The sequence below is a fragment of the Propithecus coquereli genome, unplaced genomic scaffold, assembly GCF_000956105.1.
Source record: "Propithecus coquereli isolate 6110/MARCELLA unplaced genomic scaffold, Pcoq_1.0 Scaffold120, whole genome shotgun sequence".
NCBI lineage: Eukaryota > Metazoa > Chordata > Mammalia > Primates > Indriidae > Propithecus > Propithecus coquereli.
In genome coordinates, this window is record NW_012136081.1 from 3301644 (window position 1) to 3323132 (window position 21489).

The 21489-nt window shown below is 55.4% G+C and overlaps 1 protein-coding gene across 1 annotated transcript in view; it reads left to right on the forward strand.

Moving 5' to 3' along the window:
* SHANK2 (SH3 and multiple ankyrin repeat domains 2) overlaps nucleotides 1-21489 on the forward strand; it is a 491107-nt gene that overhangs the window by 30770 nt on the left and 438848 nt on the right. The window contains exons 5-7 of the mRNA XM_012665629.1: nucleotides 10693-10844; nucleotides 11887-12054; nucleotides 17243-17359. Of these exons, the coding sequence (XP_012521083.1) occupies nucleotides 10693-10844; nucleotides 11887-12054; nucleotides 17243-17359 (437 nt within the window). The remainder of the gene's footprint in view (nucleotides 1-10692; nucleotides 10845-11886; nucleotides 12055-17242; nucleotides 17360-21489) is intronic.

Sequence of the window (21489 nt, forward strand, 5' to 3'; positions counted from 1 at the left end):
GTGTGGAAAAGTCACTCTGTTCTTCAGGTTACACATGAACTGTGTTTGGGTTTTAGAAGTGCGTTCTCCTCCTCTGTGACTTCTCAGCCAGAGGGGCTCAGCCTGTTTTGCTCACGCGATGTCCCCACCACCCAGCACAGGGCCTGGCACGTGGCAGGTCTGCGGGGCACAATTGTTGAGTGAGTGAGTGAGCGAGTGAATGAATGAATGCACAAACGAACAAATGACACATGCGTTGTGCTGTTGCGTGCCAGCCCTGAGCACACACGCAGACCTCACAGAGCTTCCGCTCTGGAGACGCCTGTTTGTCAACGCCAGGGCCGTGTGTCTGAGCCCTGGCGCGGTGCCCTAGCAGACAGGCACAGACACGCAAATGTCTCGCGCCCCCTGCTGGAAGCCAAGCTCCTTACGCGTGAGCCTCGGCATGTGGTGGAAAACGGTGCAGGGTTTGGCGGTTCTGTGACGTGAGGTTTCTCAGCCCCGGTGCTGTCGCCCTTTGGTCTGCGCGGTTCTGTGCCGCGGGGGCCGTCTGCACAGGAGTTCAGCGGCGTCCCCAGCCTCCACTCACTCGAGGCCAGTAGTAGCAGCACCCTGTGTGACAACAGTGTCTCCAAACATTGCCCAGTGTCCCCTTGGAGGGGAGCACAAGTGCCCCTGGTGAGAGCCCCTGCCCATGGGACAGCAGCTGACGTGGGCAGGAAGGGGTTAGGTCCTTGCGGGGAGCACAGCCCTCAGGTGAGGGAGCCTGTGTAGCAGCTCCGGGTGTCCGCCCCGTCAGGTGGGTGATTCTGGGCAGGCGAACGTTCCTATTGGACTGGGGAGAGGGGACCACCCTCCCCTCTCCTCGTGGGACGTGCCGGCCCTGCTCCTGGCTCCTGCGGGGTTTGGTGCCATCGTCACATACAGGTGTCACACCTCAAAATTGTTAAGCACACAACAACTGAAGAATGGCGCTTTCTTATCATTTGTGGGAGGCCCATCAGACCCCTCACGCTGGGGAGAGACCCCACTGGGCGTGGATCCAGCCAGCACACCCCTGGCTGAGCACTGGTTGGGGGCCATCATCGCCTCTTTCCGGTTGTCTGTGTCTCTTACGTTTGGCTGTGAGCAATGTAAGAGCGGGCATGGGCTTGCTGGTGGCTGCTGCAATGCCTGCGGTGTCAGGAGGTGGAACTGCACGAGCGCAGCTCCAAGGTGGGGGTGCAGAGTGGGGGAGGGGCACAGGGTAGGGGTGCAGAGTAAGAGCCTGACTGCCGGTGAGCAGGCACCAGGCCCAGCGTGGAAACAACAGGAGGGAGGGAAACACTTGGGTGTTTGTGTGCAGAGCAGCGATGTGCACGAAGCCAGGTTTGGCTGGGGGTCCAGGCAGCACACTTGGAAGATGAAGAGGGAGGGGCTCGGGGTTGGGTGTGTGGCGGGCAGGGTGGTGGAGCCCCCAGGCCTGCAGAGCATTCTGGGGTGAGGGGCAGCTGCAGAGTTTGATATTCTGCGGCCGGGCGACTGCTGGGTGCGGGCAGCAGGGGGAGGATGAGAGCTGAGCTGAGCTGAGAAGCAGAGACGCCGAGCCCCAAGCGGGGGCTCACTGTGAGTGGGCTGCAGGTCGGCAGGAGGCTCAGGAGGGCCCTGTCCATTCATCTGTCCTTCCCCGACATGGGCACATCCCCGCTGTGTTGACGTGGGCGGCTTCTCTTCCGGAAGGTCCTCTGCGCTGGCGCCCACTCTGGGGCAGGAACCCTCCTCTCCGAGGCGGGGAGTCGCAGCTCCCGGTGCCTGGCTGTAAACATAAGGGACCTGCGGATTCCTGGGCATGAACTTGAGCCTTCAGCACATTTATAGGCGGCCGTCGTCCAGACCTGGGTTCCCTCCCGGGCCAGCCTTGGGCCTTGGCTCCCACCGGCCTGGGGAGAGCTGCATGTGTCTGTATCCTGGCCTCATCCGTGCCTGTTTCTGGTGGATTCTGGGGGCCCGGGCCCCAGCAGAGTCAGCCGCCCCTCTCGCCGTGTCCTGGTCGGTGGGGGGTACACTCTGAGCTGCTCTTTTCCTCCCACAGTGACCCCTCGGGTTGGTGTTGTCCCGTTATGTGCCAGACCTCCCCCCACCCCCCTCCACCAGACTGTTGCTGTCTTTAGATGCTAAGGTTTTGAAAGGACTGTTATTCCAGAACAGATCCTAACTTCACTTCCAAAAGCACACTGGCCAGCCCCTGAGCTGTGTTGAAACAGAGGGACGTGGCCTAGAGTTCAAGCTGCCTTCAGTGTGATCCTGGATTGAGTCGGTACCAAAGCGTGGGACCCTCGATTGCCGTGAGCAGGCGCGGAGCGTGGGAATTACAGACAGAGGCGGGAGCAGGACCCCTGACTACTTGCCCAGAACCGAGTGGCCGTGACTTGGGAGCTGCCCACGGAGACGGCAGCCTGGGTGCATCCTCCGTGGTTTCCGAAGCGTTCCCCGGACCGCGGCCTCTGTGCTCGTTACTGATGCGAAAGACCAAACCCCGAAAAGGAGCAGAAACCCCTTTTCATCAGAGCGCGGGACGCGGCTCCGGACAGAGCACAGAAGTAGGTTCAGGTGTTCTTGGGTCTCCAGCAAGGGCAGAGGCCGGCGGGACCAGGCCAGGGACAGGACCCCCTCGGGTCAGGGGTCAAGAGCAGGAGGCATGACGCAGCGCAGGGGGGCAGGTGGCTTCTTCCCTGCAAAACTGTTCCCCGTCCCACCCAGGAGTTTGCAGCGATCAAACTTTGTGGTTTGGGGTTTTGTTTTGGGTTTCGACAGAAATAGTTATTTCAGTTTTAGGATTTAAAACACAGTGATTGAATCAGTTCTCACATGGTAGTTTTCTATGTCGGTTTTTCTTCTTGTAGTGACTGATACTCCTCCATAAAGCTGAACTTTCTCTTTCCTCCGCTTCCCCTGTTTTGAAATTAGTAGGCTTTATCTTGCTGAGCTATCTTTTAGAGCAGTTTTAGGTTTATAGGAAATTAAGTAGAAGTGAAGGGAGCTCCTATATTAAGCCCCCCACCACATGCTGTTTCCCTTATTATTAATATCTTGCATTAGTGCGGAGCATTTGTTACACTCGGTGAGCCGGTATCGATACATTGTCACGAACAGAAGCCCATAGTTTACGTCAGAGTTCACACTGGGTGTTATACGTGCTGTGGGTTTAGACAAATGTGTAACATCACGTACCCACTGTTATAGTATCATACCGAATGGTTTCGCTGCCCTACAACCCCCGGGCTCCCTCCTTCCTCCCTAACCCCTGGCAACCACTGATCTCCTCACCGTCTCCATAGTTTCGCCTTTTCCAGAATGTCTTGTGGGACTCACAGTCTGCAGCCTTTTCAGATTGGCCTCTAACACTTAGCAATGTGCACATAAGTTTCTTGTGCCTTCTCGTGGCTTGGTTAGCTCATTTCTTTTTGGCACTGATTAATACTCCATTGTCTGGTTGTGCCACAGTTTGTTTATCCAGTCACTTCTTGAAGGACATCTTGTCGCTTCCAAACTTTGGCAATTGTGGATAAAGCTGCTATGAACATCTGTGTGCAGGTTTTTGCATAGATGTGAATAACAGTGATCAAGTACAGTGGGGTTTTCCAGGTGTGTGTGTGTGCGTCTCTCTCTCTCTATGTATTTACAGCAAGCAAAAAGAGGAAAGCGTGTAATTAATGCAGAAAGTTCTGAAATCAGAGGCCTTTGGGAGGTGATTAGGCTCCTGGGTGGGATTCATGCCCTTATAAAAGGGGCCCAGAGAGATCCCTCGCCCCTTCCACCACGTGAGGACACATCCAGAAGGCACCGTCTATGAACCAGCCCTCACCAGATGTCAAACCTGCCAGGGCCTCGATCGTGGACTTCCAGCCTCCAGAACTGTGAGAAATAGTCTGCCGTTTGTAAGCCACCCAGCCTCTGGTATTTTGTTACAGCAGCCCAAACTAGGAGAGTTGCCAAGTCCCCAGGGAGGGAGGAGGCAGAGCCTGGGCTCCCTGGCCCTTGGGGGTCCCTGCTTTCATGCCCTGGCTGAAAAGGAAGTGGGCTGGGGTCAGGGTTCTGCTCCCACACCTGTGCCTGGCTGGCCACGGCCGTGGCCCTGGCTGGGGTGGAGCAAGTCCAGGTCCTGGTCCCAGGGTTGAGCTGCCTCTGAAGCCTGGGGCAGTCCCAGGTCGGGGGAAGAGCATGCCCACTATCCCTGTTCTTCCAGACACAACACTTTCCTCTCGATGGCCACAACAGCATGAGCATGTTCCATCCCGTGTTTTAGTGTCTCCACACTGAATTTGGTAACTTTTTCAAAGCTAACCAGCAGGCAGCAGAATTTGGCTGAAAACCAGACTTCTTCATTCCCTGTGCTCGGAATTGAAAGCAGCCTCTTTCCTAAGCTCAGGAAATGCCATGATGCTCCAACCCGGGTTCCAAGTCCCTGTGTCGGGGCTGCACGTGGGGCCCGAGCAGGGGGAAGCAGCCGCCTAGGCTGAGCCAGGCTCAAGAGATCATCAGATGCCAGCGGAACAACCTGTCCAGTAAAACCAAACAGCCCACGTTGTTGCACGCAGCCATCTGCTACCTGTCCTAAATGTAAATTGCACTAAGTGACAGTGATGAAACTGGTATTTAAAAAAGGCTTCTCCCACCAGGGTCTTGGGGCTGGTCTCAACAAGCGGTGTTTCCGAGCCCCGAAAAGGAAGAAAAATTGACAATCTGACTGTAACTTAGTCCAGCGGCTTTTGTTCCCGTGCCATTGGTTCCAAACTTGAGAGGAGCCCCAGGCACAGCAAACGAGGTTTGGTTAATAAGCTAGAAACGCCTTTCAACTCTTTAAACATCTTGATGGGAAATGAAAAATAGAATATTCCTTTACTGAGCCAGACTTTGCGCACCCCGATGGTGTGTCTGGACTTCACTTATGAGATCCAATTACCGAGTCGGTTTCCAGGGCAGTGGTGCTCGCTGCTGGCCGGGCTGGGGCTTCTCTGGGTGGCCGCCGTGGTTCTCAGCTGCCATGGTTCCGCCCTGGCTTTGTTGCCAGCCGGGCTCCCAGGGGAGCCCCTCCCTGCTCCCACATGGCCCAATTAGGGGGTTTCAAGGACACTCTGGGTCCTGATACACTGAGCGCCTCCACAGAGCGTTGTCTTGAAGACGGGAGGGGCTCATTTGATGCCTATGGTGACTGATGGTCTGTACGAAGCTGTCTCACCTCAGCCCCGAAGAATCACGACATGTAATTCCCCAGGAATAATAGCGCCTGTGAGCCTGGGGCCATTGGAGAGAACACAATTCTGGAATCTCGTAAACCTCCGCGAGAGACACACAAATTACTCGATGCAAATGAAGGCAGCCTGGAGATCTCAGCAAATGACTCCCTTTGCCACCAGTGAATGCATTTGGGTGCCTTTGGTTTGTTGGGTACAGTTTCTAATAAAAAAAAGAGACCTGTTTTCCAGTGAGAGCTTAAAGACAGTATCCAATTATTTCAGGATTTCTCTTATTTATATCCCACCAGGCTCTAGAAGGGAGTACAGGTGGCTTCTAAAGGTGCATGAGAGAGAACAAGGTGAAGTACATTAAGGAGGGAAAATGGGGTGGCATGGGCTGGGGGGAGGACCAGTGTCCACGGAAGTGACACCCCAGGGCTGGGCACACAGCCAGTTTGAGGTTTACAGAAGAATCAAGCAGATAGTACAGAGAGTCCCCGCATGTCCCCCTGTCATCAGCAGCTGGCACCGGTGTGGTGCATGGGTCGCAATGACTCAAGTGCATAGTTGACGTTAGGGTCCACTCTCAGTGTCGCACATTCTGTGGGTTCAGACAGGTGCTTACTGTCCTGTATCCACGGCTGTAGCATCATACAGGATGGTGTCACTGCCCTAGAAATCCTCTGTGCTCTACCTGTTCACCTCTCCTCTCCTCTCACCCCTGGCGACCACTGATCCTTTTATCATCTCCGTAGCTTTGCCCTTTCTAGAATGTCAGAGAGCTGCAGTCGTACAGCACGTACCTTTCCAGATCAGCCCCTTTCCCTTGGCGACGTGCGTTTAAGCTTCCTCGGTCCGTATCTCTTCATGGCTTGACGGCTCACTTCTTTTTAGTGCCGAATAATATTTCTTTGAATGTCCCACAGTTTATCCATTCAGTCACTGAAGGACATCTTGGTGGTTTGCAGTTTTTGACAGTTATCAAATAAAGCTTGCCGTAAACATTAACATTTAGATTTCTGTGTGGACGTAGGTTTTCAACTTGTTTTGGGAAACACCTAGGAGCGCAATTGCTGGATTGTATTGCCAGAGTAAGTTTAGTTTTGTAGGGACCTGCCCAACTGTCTCCCAAAGTGGCCGTACCCTTCTGCACTCCCAGCAGCAGTGTGGAGAGTTCCTGCGGCTCCACTTCCTCACCAGCATTTGGTGGTGTCGGGGTTTTGGAGTTTGGCCGTTCTACTAGATGTGCAGTGGTATCTGCTACAAGTGATTTCATTTTCAATTCCCTGAGGACATCTGACGTGGGGCGTCTTTTCATAAGTTTATCTGCCACCTGTATATCTTCTTTTGTGGGGTGTCTGTTTAGAGATTTTGCCCACTTTTTAATGTGTGTTTTCTCGTTGAATTTTAAGAGTTCCCTGAATATTTTGGATACAAGTACTTTATAAGTTTTTTGCAAATATTTTCTCCCCGTCTGTGGGCAGCAGCATTTTTACATGAAACTCTCTACCCCAAAGCAAGAGCCGTGAGGTATTTTTTAAAATAAACTTCTCATTTTAGAGCAGTTTTGGATTTATAGAATAATTGCAAAATGTAGAGAGTTTCCGTATACCCCGTATCCAGTTTCCCTCGTTATTAACGTCTTGTTTTATTAATAATACGGTATATTTGTCACAACTAGTGAACCAGTGTCGATGTGTTATTGTTAACTAAGTCCGTACTTGGTTCAGATTGCCTTAGTTTTCCCCTAATATTTTCCTAGTTCTGTTCTAGGGTTTCATGGGGGATCCCACAGGACGTGTAGTTGTCCTGTCTCCTTAGGCTCCTCTTGGCTGTGACAGTTTCTTGGACTTCCCTTGTATTTGATGACCATGACCGTTTCAAGAGGGACTGATCAGACCTTTTGGAGGATGTGCCTTTATGGGGGTTTGTCTGCTGTTTTTTTCATGATCTGACTGGCTTGTGGGTTTGGGAGGAAGAGCGCAGAAGTAGCGAGCCCTTCTCATCACGTCCCGTCAAGGTCCACACCGTCACCGTGACTGGCGGCTTTTGATGTTGCCCTCGATGTTGCCTGGTCGTGTCTGGGGGGTTGCTCCACTGTAAGAAGTCACTGTGTGCACCCACGATTGAGGGTGGGGAGCTCGGGCCACCTCCTGGAGGGCAGAGAGCTACATAAATTGGAGCGTGTCTGCGTGGGAGATCTGTTCTTCTGCCTGATACATTTATTTATTCATTTGCTTATTTAGTAATACATCAGCGTAGACTCGTGAGCATTCGCTTTCTGTCGGGGTTACTACCCAGCGCTGCTCCGTTGGTTCCCTGTGCCTTCAGTCTTACCGACTCCACTCACCTCCAGAGTGCCTGGGCCAGTCCTTAGACCCCCGGCCCTTCCATGAGGTTCTTTCCTACATTTGTATTAACACGTCTGCTGTCTTCTCTCACATCCCGGTTTCCATCAGAGAGCCCCTCAGCCTCCAGAATTATTATTTTCGAAGAAACCTGCGGGAGGTCAGGGGAGGAAGCGGTTGTTACTGCCATGAGTCATCGCCTCCCGTAGGAGGAATCGCTCTCCAGCCTCTGGTTGCTGTGGCCTGTCCTTCTAGGTGCGTGGATGCAGCCAGGAACAGCGCACGCTGCAGCCTGCGTGGCTTTGCCCCTGCTGGGTCGCGGCGGCTGTCCCGAGCGCTCCCACGCCTCCCACCGTGTGCCCTCCTGACGCCGCGTCACACCCCAATGTCAGGACGGATGGCCGGGGCTGGTGCCCTCCTGCTGTGCTTCGAGGGGACCCCCTCCTTGTCACCTCTTCCTGTTGGTGCCTTTGGAAGCACGGTCTGGTCACTCCCTAGAGCCACGAGCTACGGTCGGTCTCTAGCCTGGAGGGTCTGTGTGTCTTCCTGTTCATCTCAAGAGATCACAGGTGTTTCTACCCAGGCAGCCATTCAGGTTGCGGCAGACTGGGGCCACTTCTGAGCTTATACTTGTTGAGGTTCCGGTATAGTTTTAAAACCAAAGAAATTTCAAAATGCAAAAACTGAAGAATATTTTTGAGAATCGTGGTGCCAGATGGCTGTGGAATTCCCACGCTCATTAGAGTGGCGACAGAGTCACTGATTGCACAGACAGGGCAGCCCCGTAATGTCACAGGGTTACAGCTGACTGAACGGCCTCTCCTTGGGGTGGTTCCGTCGGCCCCAAACGTGGAGCCCCACTGGTTGTCCCCTTTGCGAATGTGCGTCGAGGCCGAGGGAGCGGAGGGCTCTCCTGACGTCACCAGGGTGGGTCCTGGCTGGCAGTGGATGTGGTGAGCCTGGAACATCATCTGGGGGGGGGCTTCTGGAACCATTGAGAAGGCTGCCGTGTGCCATTGGCCCTGGATGTCGTCCAAGCGCCGAAGCTGCCCCTCCTGTAAGAAGACACAGCTGTTAACCACGTGGTGCGGTTTCCTCCGCCTGCGTGTCTGTCCGGCCGTGCTCTGTGTGCCCGACACCATCCACGGCGCGGCTCAGCTACAGGGTCTGTAATGTGGCGTCAGAAGTCACCATTCAGCCTCAGTTCTGGCCTTACTGCTTGCCCCTCGCTCTGAGACAGCATTCTCACGTGTAAAAGTCACGGTCCTCAGCTGTAAAAATGGCATGGTATGATCTTTTTTTTTTTTTAATCTACTTTGGACCGGGTAACTTTTGCACTGGGCATGTGTGGACAGCCAAATAAGGAAGAAAAATCCTAATTCTTCTGAAGGTTCACCTTGGCCCAAATGAGCATCAACATACTCACTAAGTTGTTGTAAGAGATTGGAGTTTTCAGCTTTGATATTCGTGGCTCCCGACGGCCCATCTTTTATGCCTTTTGAGTATCTGTGGCTCCCCCACCCACCACCCTCCCTAAGCAGTCTTTGCTGCAAGGAAGAGACCCTTGGATGCCTTCGGACACTGGTGCCTTGGCCTGGGAAGCCGCCGGGGGAGGCAGAGAGGGGGGCTGACCACTCGTGTCTTTCCTCCAGAGGGCGAGGGCCTGTCCTTGAGTTTGCTTCTGCCTGTGCGTCTGCCCCATTCCCAGGCCTCTGCACACACGCAGGGCTCTGGCCACGCTCCCTGCATGCCCCTCGCCGTGCTGTGCCTTCCTTGCCTTTTTGTTATTTTCTGTGTAAGAAACATCCCCCACTGTCACCAAAGTCTCTTAGGTTGTTCTAGAAAAATCCCTATTTTTCTTTAAAACCTCTGCATAAGGAGGTCCCTCTTGTGGGTACACAACATACCTGTGTGCAGCAGCATCTATGAGTGCATTGGTCGTAATTGGGGAAAACGGGCCGTGTGCTGTTAACATCAGGAGAGGAGGTACGAACTGCGTATCGCAGACACACGCTGGGACGTGTCTACACATGACAGGCTAGTCACAAGGAGCGGGTTAGGCCTGTGCACCTCACCACGAAAAGTCAATACAGAGTGGTTCCCACGGTGAGTTTACAAAGCGCTCAGAACAGCGCCCGTTCGTGAATGAATAAATGTCAGAATTGAAAACAGATGGGCGTATTCAGTCTGAGTCACCATGGAGGTGCCCTTTCTAGGGACGAAGGGTGACGGACGGAGTGAGTGCCAGGAGGGCACTCGCCGCAGGTCAGCTGTCCCAAGGCTTTACCCTTAGGATGTGCTTGCAGACGGAGGGACTGGTAACCACGGGCGTTGCTGGGTCACGGGGGCTTGTGCGCTGTCATGGTGCTCTTGGTGCTTTCCTGCAATGCGGAATCCTTTCCAATCAACCACGACAGAATGGCCAGAATGGCGCACCTTGCGCAGCAGTGGGCTGGTCGGCACGGTAGGAAAGTGAGGAGCAAAGGGAAAGACGTCTTGTAGCAAATGCCGACGTCCCCAGCCGGCTGCAGACTGGTCCATGGTCATGCACGTGGGGCGGGGGCCTTCTTAGCCCTCGTCCCCCCAAGGCAGGCCTCATCCTCTTCCCTCGAGGGTCATCCTGCCCTGCGCCAACAAACGAAGGTTTCCTCTCTCCCTGGTGGGAGCTCCCGAGGGCACAGACCCCACGGCTTATTTGCGTTTGTGCCCCCACAGCCCAGTCCCCGGCGTCCACCAAGACGTGGAAATTGAGTGAGGAAAAGCAGCGACTGCCTTGTAGATCTCTAGTTAGGGCCCTGATGGATCCCTCCTTGAGGACGGGAGATCCAGAGGGCGCCGCAGGGTCCATGTCCTCCGAGTGAAGAGAGCAGGGAAGCCTCCTGTGCTCGCGGGCACAACGCAATCCTGTTGACTCCCCACCTCTGCCACCATCGTGATTTTCACGTGACCCCACGAGTCACGACATCGCACCAGGGTTGCCTGAGCCACACTGTCTGTGGGGACTGTGGGGTCCACAGGTGGGAGCTGTAACCCCTGGGGTCAGTTCTTTAAGCTTAGTTTTAGGCACTTGAACGGGGCTCCGCGAGCAGTGGGACTTGGTGGCTTTCCCTAAATGTTGGTTCTAAAGTGCATGTGTTTGGGTCCCTCAGAGACCCCTCTGACCTTAGCCGCCCAGCTGGACGACTCTGTGGAGGTCATCAAAGCTCTCAGAAACGGTGGGGCTCACCTGGACTTCCGTGCCAAAGATGGGATGACCGCCCTGCACAAAGCCGCCCGGACAAGGAACCAAGTTGCCCTGAAGGTAAATCCCGGAGCCTGGCTTACGCGGGTGACATCCCCACTCCTGTCTGGTCCCCTGTAGCAGCCCCTGTCCCGTCCCATCCCATCCCCAGGGTGCCCGACCCCGAAGGCGTTGTGAGTCAGGTTCCAGTTGCAGCAGGCTCGAGGCTCTCCTGCCCTCTCTCCTTGGTATCACTGCTTTTGTAACTCACTGTTGACGAAAAGTTGTCTTTCTCCCGTTATGGCAGTCGAAGGGCTTGTCTTTTCACCCCACCCACAGGAGGAGGCTGCAAACCCTGCCCACAGGCACTGGCCCAGCCCTGCTGCTGCTGCGGCGGCCTCGGGGTCTTCGGAAGCCAGTCCTGGGTGTGGGTCTCCCCTTCGTCTTCCTCCGGCCGCTGTCTCTGTGCCTGTTTGACCTGTTCTAATGCTGAGTTTGGAAGCACCCGGATAGAATGGCCACCGCCTCAGGCCCGCTCTCCATCAGAGCCCGAGTGAGGAGGGAGAGGGACGCGCCGCTGCAGGCGGACCCGAGACGGGGCTGCTCCCTAAAGTCTGGAGCTTCCCACCTTGATTGTAGCCGCACCTTTTCTGACTTCCTCGGAAATCAGCTGCGTCTCAGTGACGCTCGAGAGGTTCGCCACGCTCAGAGTGCACGTGGAGCGTGTCTTCTGCGATGCGTTCAGGTTGAATAGTGCGGCTTTCTCTTTGCCGCAAATGTCGCCTTCACTTCATTGCTGTCCACGATACACCACGGGACAGAGGGGTTACCAGGCCACGGACTGGTCCGAGTGTCACAGGTCCACATCTGCACGGTGTCCCCTCATCTCCTGAGTGTCAGCCAGTCCTGTGTACCCAGGCACCGTTGCTATTTCAGGGCCAGAAACTTCTCTGTCTAAAGTTAAATCCTTAGTTCTGGGGACTCGGTGATAGCACCGGGAGCCCACGCACAGGTTGGCCTTGGCCTGGGGGACAGTGGGCCTCCTGCTTCTTTCCTGAGGTCTCAGTCTGGGCAAAAGGGGCCATGAGACCAATGACTGTAACTTCTGATTTTTTTTTCCTAGACCCTGCTAGAGCTTGGAGCGTCCCCAGATTACAAAGACAGCTACGGCCTCACGCCCCTGTATCACACGGCCATCGTTGGGGGCGACCCCTACTGCTGCGAGCTCCTCCTGCACGAACACGCCACCGTGTGCTGCAAAGACGAGAACGGCTGGCACGAGATCCACCAGGTGCGCAGGCTGCCTTTTCCTCCCATCTGGCCCACCCACCTCCCATTGTGCTGTCACCCCCGGGCCGGGCGGGGCGGCCCGCAGGTCGGGTCCTAGCATAACAAGGTATTTTGTCTGGCCTACCCAGAGTTCCTAAAAAATGTGAATTAAAAATTCATTAAAAGTGTGAATGTCAGCATTCAAAAATAGACATATTTACATACAAGTACCCATTTCTGACTCCTCCGGAGCAACTGGAAGATTAGGCGAGGCTGTCGCGGTTCGCACAGCAGTAGTGCACTGGCGCTGTGGGGTGCGCGCCCGCTTCCTAGGAGCCCCGTGCGCTCCAGGCCCCCACCATCCTGGGCACCCTGACGGCAGGTGCCCCAGTGTGAAGCCTGATTTCCACGCACTAGGAGCGTGTTTTCCAGGCTCCACCTTGCCCAGCAAGGCTCCATTTGGAGAAATAAACAAGGCCACCTTTCTCCAGGGGTCTTCAGGGGGAAGGAGGGCCACCAAGCTTGAGCCCAGACTCCTTGGGGCCCTGGGGGAACAGAGGAGAGCGGGTGGGGGGTGGCAACCCGAGACCAGGATGGCAGAGGGCCACCCTATCCCCCCGTCAGGTCTAATGGCAGAGTCAAAAAGCCGTGTTCTAAGAGCAAGGGGCTCTGTAGGGACAGTGCCAGGGACCTGTCTTCACATACAGTCATGTTCCCAGGTCCTGGGGGTTAGAACGTCAACATGTGGAGGTCGTGGGGACACAGTGCAGCCCATAAACTGATGGGAGCAGAATGAGCCACTGTCTGCTTTGCCCCACAGGCCGTACCCTGCCTCAGTTCCCAGACTGCTCCACGCGCCTCAGTCTCCCCTCACTGCCGGTCTGGTGGGAAGACCACAGCTGGGCTTTGAAAACCGTGGGATGTGGGGCCGTGGAGCAGGTGGCGGCTCAGGCCCAGCAAGGGGTGTTTGCATGTGTTGGGACAAGACGTTGTCCCTTTGCTGACGGGCAGCCTGCTTCCTGACCACACAGGGCTGCGATGACGAGAGCTGCGTTCTGGTAGCCTGTGACGGCCACCTCGTGCCATAAAGCTCGTGCTGGAGGGGAACGGCTGAGTGTCGTTTGGATGGACAGTTTTACTGGGGCACGGGGCACGCGGAAGCAGCGGCGGGTCCACCTCAGCAGACATTCGCTGCTCGTCTGCAGCGTGGCCAACGCCACGTTGCTCCGGCCGCTGTGCTGGGTGTCGCACAACCCCAGGGGGCACCGTTCCCCGGGCTGTGATGTTAGGATGGATGTTTATCACAGCTGTCCAGCAGGTGGCAGTAAAGTGCCTAAAGGAAAGGGCACCCTTCTTTTTTTTTCCCCCCTGTAATTTATACCAAATTGTGCGGTTGCCAAGTGGTGGGTGAGATGCCAGGCTTAGTCGGGGTGAACTGAGACTCTCTGGGGAGCATTATCCAAATGCACCCGCCCAGGCCTGATCCGGGAGGTTCAGGGGCGGCAGGTCTGGGTGGAGCCCCCACACGCATTCTCCCAGGAGCGCCTCAAGAATGGGCTAGGGTGCCAGAGGGCGGGGCAGGGTCTGTCCTACCCATGGTTGTTCTCCAGCCTCTTACCCATCCCCCTAAGCTGTCTTTACGGCCAGAAAGCACAGCCGCCTTTTCAAAACAGGAAATGGGTGAGCATTGCTTAACCTGGGGGTGGACGGCCTTCTTACTTCCACACTTCTGGTATCTTTGTGTCATGCAGGTACTTTCTTTTTAAAATTGTAGACGACTATTTTATTTTGAACTTACGGAAGAGTTGTAGGAGTAGCACAGGGAACACTCGTGTGCCCTTCGCTCAGAGACCACGTTCGAGCGCTGCCACTTGGCCCGATCTTGTCCCTCACGGCAGAAGGGTTCAGTCTGGGACCCGAGTGCCTCGGTCTCCCTGGGTGCTCGTGGCCGTGACCCTTGAAGGGTGGTCATTTTGGCTCAGCTTGGGTCCGTGCAGCGTCTGCTCGTGAGATCCGGGCTACGCGCTTTGGCAGGACTGTCTTAGAGTCGACGCTGTGCGCTTGGGGTGGCATCCTCTCAAGGGTGCTCGGTGACCGTTTGCCTGTTACCAGTGACGCTCACTCGGAGCTCCTGACCGCCTGGGGCTGCCGGGTTTCTCGAACACGGCTACGCTCTTCTCCTTTGTAATTAGTGGGCCTTTCGTGGTGGTCTCAGAGCCGACGTAAAAATCCATCCATTTGCTCACCAGCTGGTTTTGGCATCCACTGGCTTTTCTCGCCCGAATTAATTATCACTGTCATGGTTCCTAAATGGACACTTCTAGAATGCTATCATCGCTTCCACATTTATTAGTTGGCTTTCAGTTATATAAAAGAAGTTTCTCTTCTTGTCTATTCATTTGTTTATAACAAGGTAGACACGCAGATTTCTGTTTATTCTGTAGGTGACAATCTGTTGTTCTCTCAGTTTTAGCCAATGGGTGCCCCGTCAAGATGGCTCCTTGCACATGTCCCCATCAACTTGGGGACACTTCCTCTTCTTCTGGCACAACAAAGTATTCCAAGCTCTTGTTCTTTTCCTGCCTCAGCCTTGGACTCGGCCATCTCTCTGAGGAGGCCTGGTTCTGTGTGGCGTAGAATGGTGTTTAGAGAGTGAGGTCCGGGTGCCAGGTGTGCTGACGGCTGCCCCCACACCCTCTCGGGGCCAGAGTCAGGACGTGTGCGTGTACGTGCATCTGCACTTCCATTTCTCTCTGTGTGGAGGATGCGGGTTCACGCTTACCCCATCCCAAGCCAGTGCCAAGGGTTTGTTCTGGTTTCTGCTGTGCCATTTTGTCCCTCCCTTCTCCCTTCATGCGCTCGCTGGCCGCGTCCCCCTGGCCACCGCCGCCCCCTGGCCTGTGCAGCTGCCACCTTGCTGGGATTCCCTCCACACCCTGCCAGCGGCCTCTTTCTCAGCAAGCGCTGTGCTTCGACCACCGGGGATTAAAGACAAGAGACTAGCTGAGATGATCCTTTAAAGAAAACCTGCTGGTAGATTTAAGATTGTGGGATTGCGGGTGATGTTTGTTTTAGCACTTTTCTGTGTTTCCTGGCTTTGCGTGTTGTAAAGCCATAGTCACAGGGACAGAAGACACAGGGAAGGATGCTCTTGAGGACGAGTCTCTCAAACTGTCTGTCCAGGGCCAGTGGCTGCATTTTGTCCCTTGGCACTGATGGTGTTTGACCCCTGTCAAGTGGGGAGTGCTCAGGGCTGTCCCACTGGTGTAACTTAAACCTTATACATTTAGATTAACCGGCGAGGGGAATAATGAGTGTGGATTAATTGTGCGGCATTTTTTATGGTAACAAAGTTCTCTTCTTTATTGATTATGAAGCAATTAAATTAAGCTGTAGCAAAGTGTTGCTACAAGTCCTTTGGGGAGCGCTGGGTAGCCAGAGATCCTTCGGTTTAGGGAGCAAAGATCCCAACTCAAACTGGTTTTTGGGTGGCACGGTGGGGGCGGAGATTATGCCTGGTCTTTCTGACCCTGAGAATCCAGAGACAGGGTAGCTTAGACGGGCTCAGACAGTGTCGTCTTGGCTTAGTCTGTGTGTGTCTCTCGTCTCCTGGTCTCTCTTGTTCTCTCTCCCCGCCTTGCACCCTCCTGCATTGACAGGCCCTGGCACCTCCAGGGTTCTGCAGTTTTCCTGCTGACCGTCCCGGAAGAACACAGGACCTCTCTTTCCCATAATTCTGACAGGTGTTGCAGCTTGGGACGTTGCAGGTTCTCTAGGGTCGCACGGGCGTCCCTCAGCCTTGCCTGGGAAGAGGGAACTCTCACTCTGGCTTATGTCCTGTGCCTCTGCAGGAGCAGGGTGGGCAGGCCTTCCCTGGACCTCCGAGAGTAGAGTTGGGTCCCCAAGTACAGGTGCTGCTCCAGAAGAAGGGGCATGGGGGCAGGGCAGCTAAAAGCAGCAACATCTACGGGAAGGATCTGCTTTATAAATTGATGAGATTTCGCGGGAGGCACTGCTGTGAAAATGGATGTTTCTTGGGGTTTTTTAAAAGCTCATCAAATTAATAGTTTCAGTATCTTCCCTCGCTATTAATTGCCCAGGTGTAGGTCCTTTTCCTAGACCCTGCAGAGGTGAAGTTCACCTCGCTCTGTCTCAATTATCAGAAATGTGTGATTAACCAGAGCTCGTGCTGGGTCTGCCCTGGAGCCCCGTGCTCTGGCCACCCAGTGGCTGCCTGCCCTCGGTGTGGCTGTCCTGTTGCCTTTCCGACCCTCGAGGGGAGAAGTGTGGGGTCAGGACTCACGTTTCTCGCTGTCCGAGGCTGCGGTCCCCAGTGTCGAGCAGCGTGCGGTGGATAGGGGCACCCTCGTCACCTGTGCGGGGACCTCCTTGCTCCCTGTGAGCTGGGGTGGAGAGGGGTCGCACTGGCTTATTGAGCACTGCCGGGCGCCTGGCCTCATGTGAGGCCTTGTGGGGTCCCTTGTCCCACGTGATTCTCATACAAACCCTGCAAGGTGCAGTGTCGTTCCCGTTACCAGGTGACAACATAGGTGGGCTCCAAGGTGAAAGTTCTGATAAACAGAATGTCCGTGACTCGAGCCCGGATCTGCCTGATCCCAGCCCCTGATGGTTCATAAGTCACACGTGTCACCCCTACTCCTTGCCCCAGAAGGGCCTGGAGAGGGTCGATCACATTGGGGCTGCCCTGTCACTGCCTCCTGCAACCTGCTTAGGGGCTGGATTACACTGAAAGTGACAGTGGGGCTGCCCCTAACACATAGAAGGACAGACACGGGTTCGGCCCCCGGATGCAGCGGCAGAAAGAGGCTGCGAGCCACCTCCCTGGAGAGGGGCTTGGAGAACCTGGCTTGCGCTTCATGGGGCTGGGCACTGAGGTCGGGGGGACAACTTCCTGTATGTCTCTGGGCTTCTAGGCCCCTGGGTCTGAATGGAAGGAACTTGGAGGCCCCTTCCCAGACCCTCTAACAGCCAAGTGTAAGTGCCCAAACCAGTTGCGAGACTTCTTCTCCCTGATCAGCAGCCGGGGGTCTGGGGGCCACCCTGAACCTCGGGGTGCAGCAGGCCCTGGCGCAGGAAGGTGGGCTGGTTGGGGTCGGCACAGGCCCTGCCCGCCACGGGGTTCTCTGTGCGTGAGCGCGTGGCCGTCGTGCTGGGGGCGCCCGGTTCACAGCGTGGGCTCTGTGTTTCAGGCCTGCAGGTACGGACACGTGCAGCACCTGGAGCACCTGCTGTTCTACGGGGCGGACATGGGCGCCCAGAACGCCTCGGGGAACACGGCCTTGCACATCTGCGCCCTCTACAACCAGGTCAGTGCAGAGCACGCAGCCGCACGCCCCGCCCAGCCCCACCCCGGGGGCACCGGCACAGTGCCCAGGGATGCTCAGGGGGCATCTCAGGTGATCCTCACCTGCCGCTTTGGTGGGGACTGTTCCGCTGTTGTGGACAGGAGGACACAGAGCCCCAGGGGAGCACAGCGAGCAGCCCCCGCTCACGCAGCTGGTGTCGCCAGTGCTGGGCTCGTGACTCGGGTCTGTTCCAGTGCCGCGCCCCCTCGCCATCCACCTTCCAGAAGTGCACGGAGCCGGGGTCCTCCTGTTCCCACCCTCTGGAGCTGGGGTGCAGACTCCGCTCAGTCCCGGAGTCTGTGAGAGCAGGGAGTCTGCGCGGGCCGGGGGGAGGCTGACCAGAGGCGTGCAGTGGGGAGGGACGTGGCTGACAGAGCCGGGATTATGGTGTGGCACCCACCCCCACGAGAACTCTGTGACAGTATCACGTCACAAAAGCAAGCTTTTTGCCACTGCGCGTAACAAATGCGCCCTGATGTGCTCCTTCTTTAAGTGGTAAAATACCCAAAACAAAATCCATCATTTAACCATTTTTAAGTGTACAGCTGAGTGCCTTAAGCACGTTGACATTGCTGTGCAGCCGTCACCGCCATCCGCCTGCAGAACGTTCTCATCTCCGCAGCCAAAGCTCCGTCCCCATCACACTCTGACTCCCGCCCCTCCCCGGCACCCTCCACTCTCCTCCTGTCTCTGTGGATTTGCCCGTCACGGGGAGCGCATGTAAGTGAAATCACACGGTGTTTGTCCTTTTGTGTCTGACTTATTCAGAGTAACGTTTTCCTCTAGCACGTGCCAGAACGTCCTTCCTTTTTATGGCTGAGCACTATGCCGTCGAACGTATACGTGGCACCGCGTTTTGTTTATTCGTTCATCTGTCGGTGGACACTCGGGTGGCTTCCAGCTTTTGCTGTTGTGCATAACGCTGCTGTGAACACGGGTGTGTGAGTGTCAGCTCAAGACTGTTGCTGGTTCTCCTGGGTACAGACCCAGGGGTGGAACCTCAGTGTGGACGAATTGAAGCGCACACTCTCCTGTGTGAGACCCACCGTGAGAACCGAGGGCAGCAGGAGAGGAAAGTGTCTGGGAAGCGCGTGTGGGCTGTGATCTCTGCCCTGGGGAGACTGAGCCCCGAATGGCAAGGGGGCGGCCCCCAAGCAGTGTGCGTGGCTGGGCGGGAGGAGAAGCCACGGAGCTGCTGGTCCTGCAGGGCGGGAGGAGGGCAGCAGGGAGGCTCCGGGAGGAGGTGAGAAGGGACAGACGATGCGTGGGGCGGAGGCTGCCCTTTTCCTTGGTGCTCAAGCTCAGGCTAATTAATTCCTGGACATCACCATTGAAGGACTCCTCTGCCCCTTTTTTCTTTTATTCTTCTCTTTCTCTGAGTTCAAGGAACCTCAGGTCCAGAGGGTGGGGAGATGTGGACGCTATACCAAGCAGCCAAGCATAATGGGATGGGAGGGCACGTGGCTGTTCCTCCTGGAGGGACAGAAGGAGGTCACAGAGGAGGGGCTCTGCTGGAGCCCTGGATCTCTGTGGGCCGTCAGCATCATCTTCCCGATCCAAAGCAGTGCTCCCATCCTGTCGGCTCACTGTGCCCTAAAGGGTAAAACCTCGAGCCTCACCTACGCCCGAGTCCCTCCCCAACCCCTCCATGGCTACTCACCAGACCGGGCCCCCAGCCACTCTGCTGTAGTCCTACTTTGCCTCTAGCTATTGAACCTTCCTGGATTCTTTCCCCTGGAAAACTCTTATGCATCTGTCAAAACCCAACTCGGATGTCCCGCCCCCAGTTAAGCCTTCCACTGATGACCCCTTGATCTAGTTAGTTGTACGTTTTGCTCTGCAGCCCTTTGCAAGACGTAGCCAGGGTGAAATGTCCAGGACTAAGTGGAGACTGTTTTCCTTGGCAACATTCCCTGCCCCTTGGGTCCGTCTTCTCAGGGGCATGAACCACCGTCTTTCAGCGTCTTCCCTGTGCCTGGTGCAGGAGAGCAGCAAAGCCAGATGGGGTCAGGGGAACATTCCGGCAGGGCTTCAAGGAGCATTTTCAGAGCTGCCACTTCCTCCTTAAGGGAAGCACATCAATGTGGTCTGTGTGCAGCTGTGGCCTCGGCGCACTGCGGCATTCAGACCCTGGCACGACTTTACGAGCGTGGAGACGCGTTGCTCAGCTGCATTAGGAAAACACATCATGAGGCTTGGCTGTTGCCGGTAAAACATCTGTACCAGCATCTGCTTCCTAATTACTGCATTAGATGGGAAAAACATTCCTTAATTTTCCCCAATAGATTTCAGGCATATTTTATCTTGAAAAAAAAAAAACAAGAAAAGTATGTTTTATGTCACTTGAAATAATTGTAGACAAGATGGTCTTGGAAAGCGTTGATTTTTTTCATTAGAAAAGGTTAAAACATTTCGGTAACCTGCATTGTCAGTTACTTACGGGGCTGAGCTTGACTTGGTGTCATCCCACGTGCTGCATCTGTGCCCATCCTCGGCTGCTGGCTCTGGGAGGGTCTGGAGCTGGCCAGGACTCTCAGGGAAACCCCTGCCCCATGGGCCTGGGGTTGACATAGGGGTCGCCGAGTCAGCCAAGTTCTGCTATAAAGGGCCAATTAGTAAATAGTTTAGACTTTGAGGGCCACGTGACTCTGTCATAACTATTCAACTGAGCCCTTGTAGTGCAGAAGTAGCCAAGGCAATACAGAAATGAAAGAGTATATCTGTGTGCAAATAAAAAACTTTACTTACGAAACAGGCAGTGGGCCATTCTGGCCTGTGGGCCGTGGTTTGGGGAGCCTTGGCATCAAGGTGGCATCTCCCACTCTCCCCGACCTGGGTTATAGACAGACTCCCACTCCCCAGGGCTGAGTGGCTTCCCCCGCAGGCCAGGGAGCCTCTGTAGCTGTGGGAAAGCCGTCCCCTCTAGGGTTCTGGGACCGTCAGAGGCAGCCTGCTGCTGCCCCAGCTCCAGCCTCTGTGCCCCCCGCTTCAGCCTGGGTACAGATGTCTGAGCTGGCACCCTGGTTTTGACTCCCTCCTCGGCAATGCTTCCAAGGGCTATTGTGTAGGGTCACAGGCTCTGGGCTTGTTGTCTCCCTTGGCCTCTGGATACCACATCCACTTGGAATGTCAGTGAGTATTTTAGGATCCAGCTCTGTGAATCCTTCACGCCTGTCCGTTGGGATTCTAGGGTCTTTGCTCTCCTCCCTGTGCCTCCCCGAGCCTGTCGGAGTGTCTTACTGACGTGGTGAAAGAAGCCGGTCTGAGCTGCAGCTCGGCGTGAGTCCAGGAGAGGCACAGCTCCGTGCCCGTGTCCTCTAGGTCTGGTAACCGGCTGTCTGGGAGGAATGGGGACCCCAGCCTGCGTCTAGCAGGCAGTGCACACTTGACTCAGAGCTTCTGTGTTCCATCTCACCAGCGTGCTGAGCACCTTGCTGCACCCACTTCCCCTGTCTACACCCGTGTGACGTGTTGGGCTGTATCAGACGAGGCTCAGGTGCAGACAGCAGAAACCACGCTGCCCACTCTACATGGAAAAGGGTGTCCTATAGGGCGGTCCGGGGAGTGATGTAACAACAGACTGTCCAGGGGTGGCACACGGGTGCCTTCGAATCAGGAGGAGATTCAGAGGAAGGTGTTAGGAGGCAGCCTCGGTTTAGTGGAGCAGCAGTGCAAGGTGTGGCTGTCGAGACTGCTACCTTGCTGTGCCATCTTGGGCCACTGATTGCCTCTCTTGGGCCCTGAATTCCCTTGTCTGTAATGTGGGAAAAGTTATACCCAACTCGCAGGGTTGCCAAGAGCCTAAAAACAAAACAAACATGGTATGCGTGGCACGTAGTACATGCTCAGTAAGTAGTGGCTGTAGTGATGATAGACAATGCTGGTGTTGATGGTGGTGATGGTGGTGATGACAGTGATGGTGATGGTGTTGGTGGTGGTGATGATGAAAGTGATGGTGATAACAGTGGTGATAATGGTGATGACAATGATGGTGGTGACGATGGCGCTGGTGGTGGTGGTGATGACAGTGGTGATGGTGATGGTGGTAGTCATGGTGGTAATGACAGTGATGATGGTGATGGTGGTGGTGA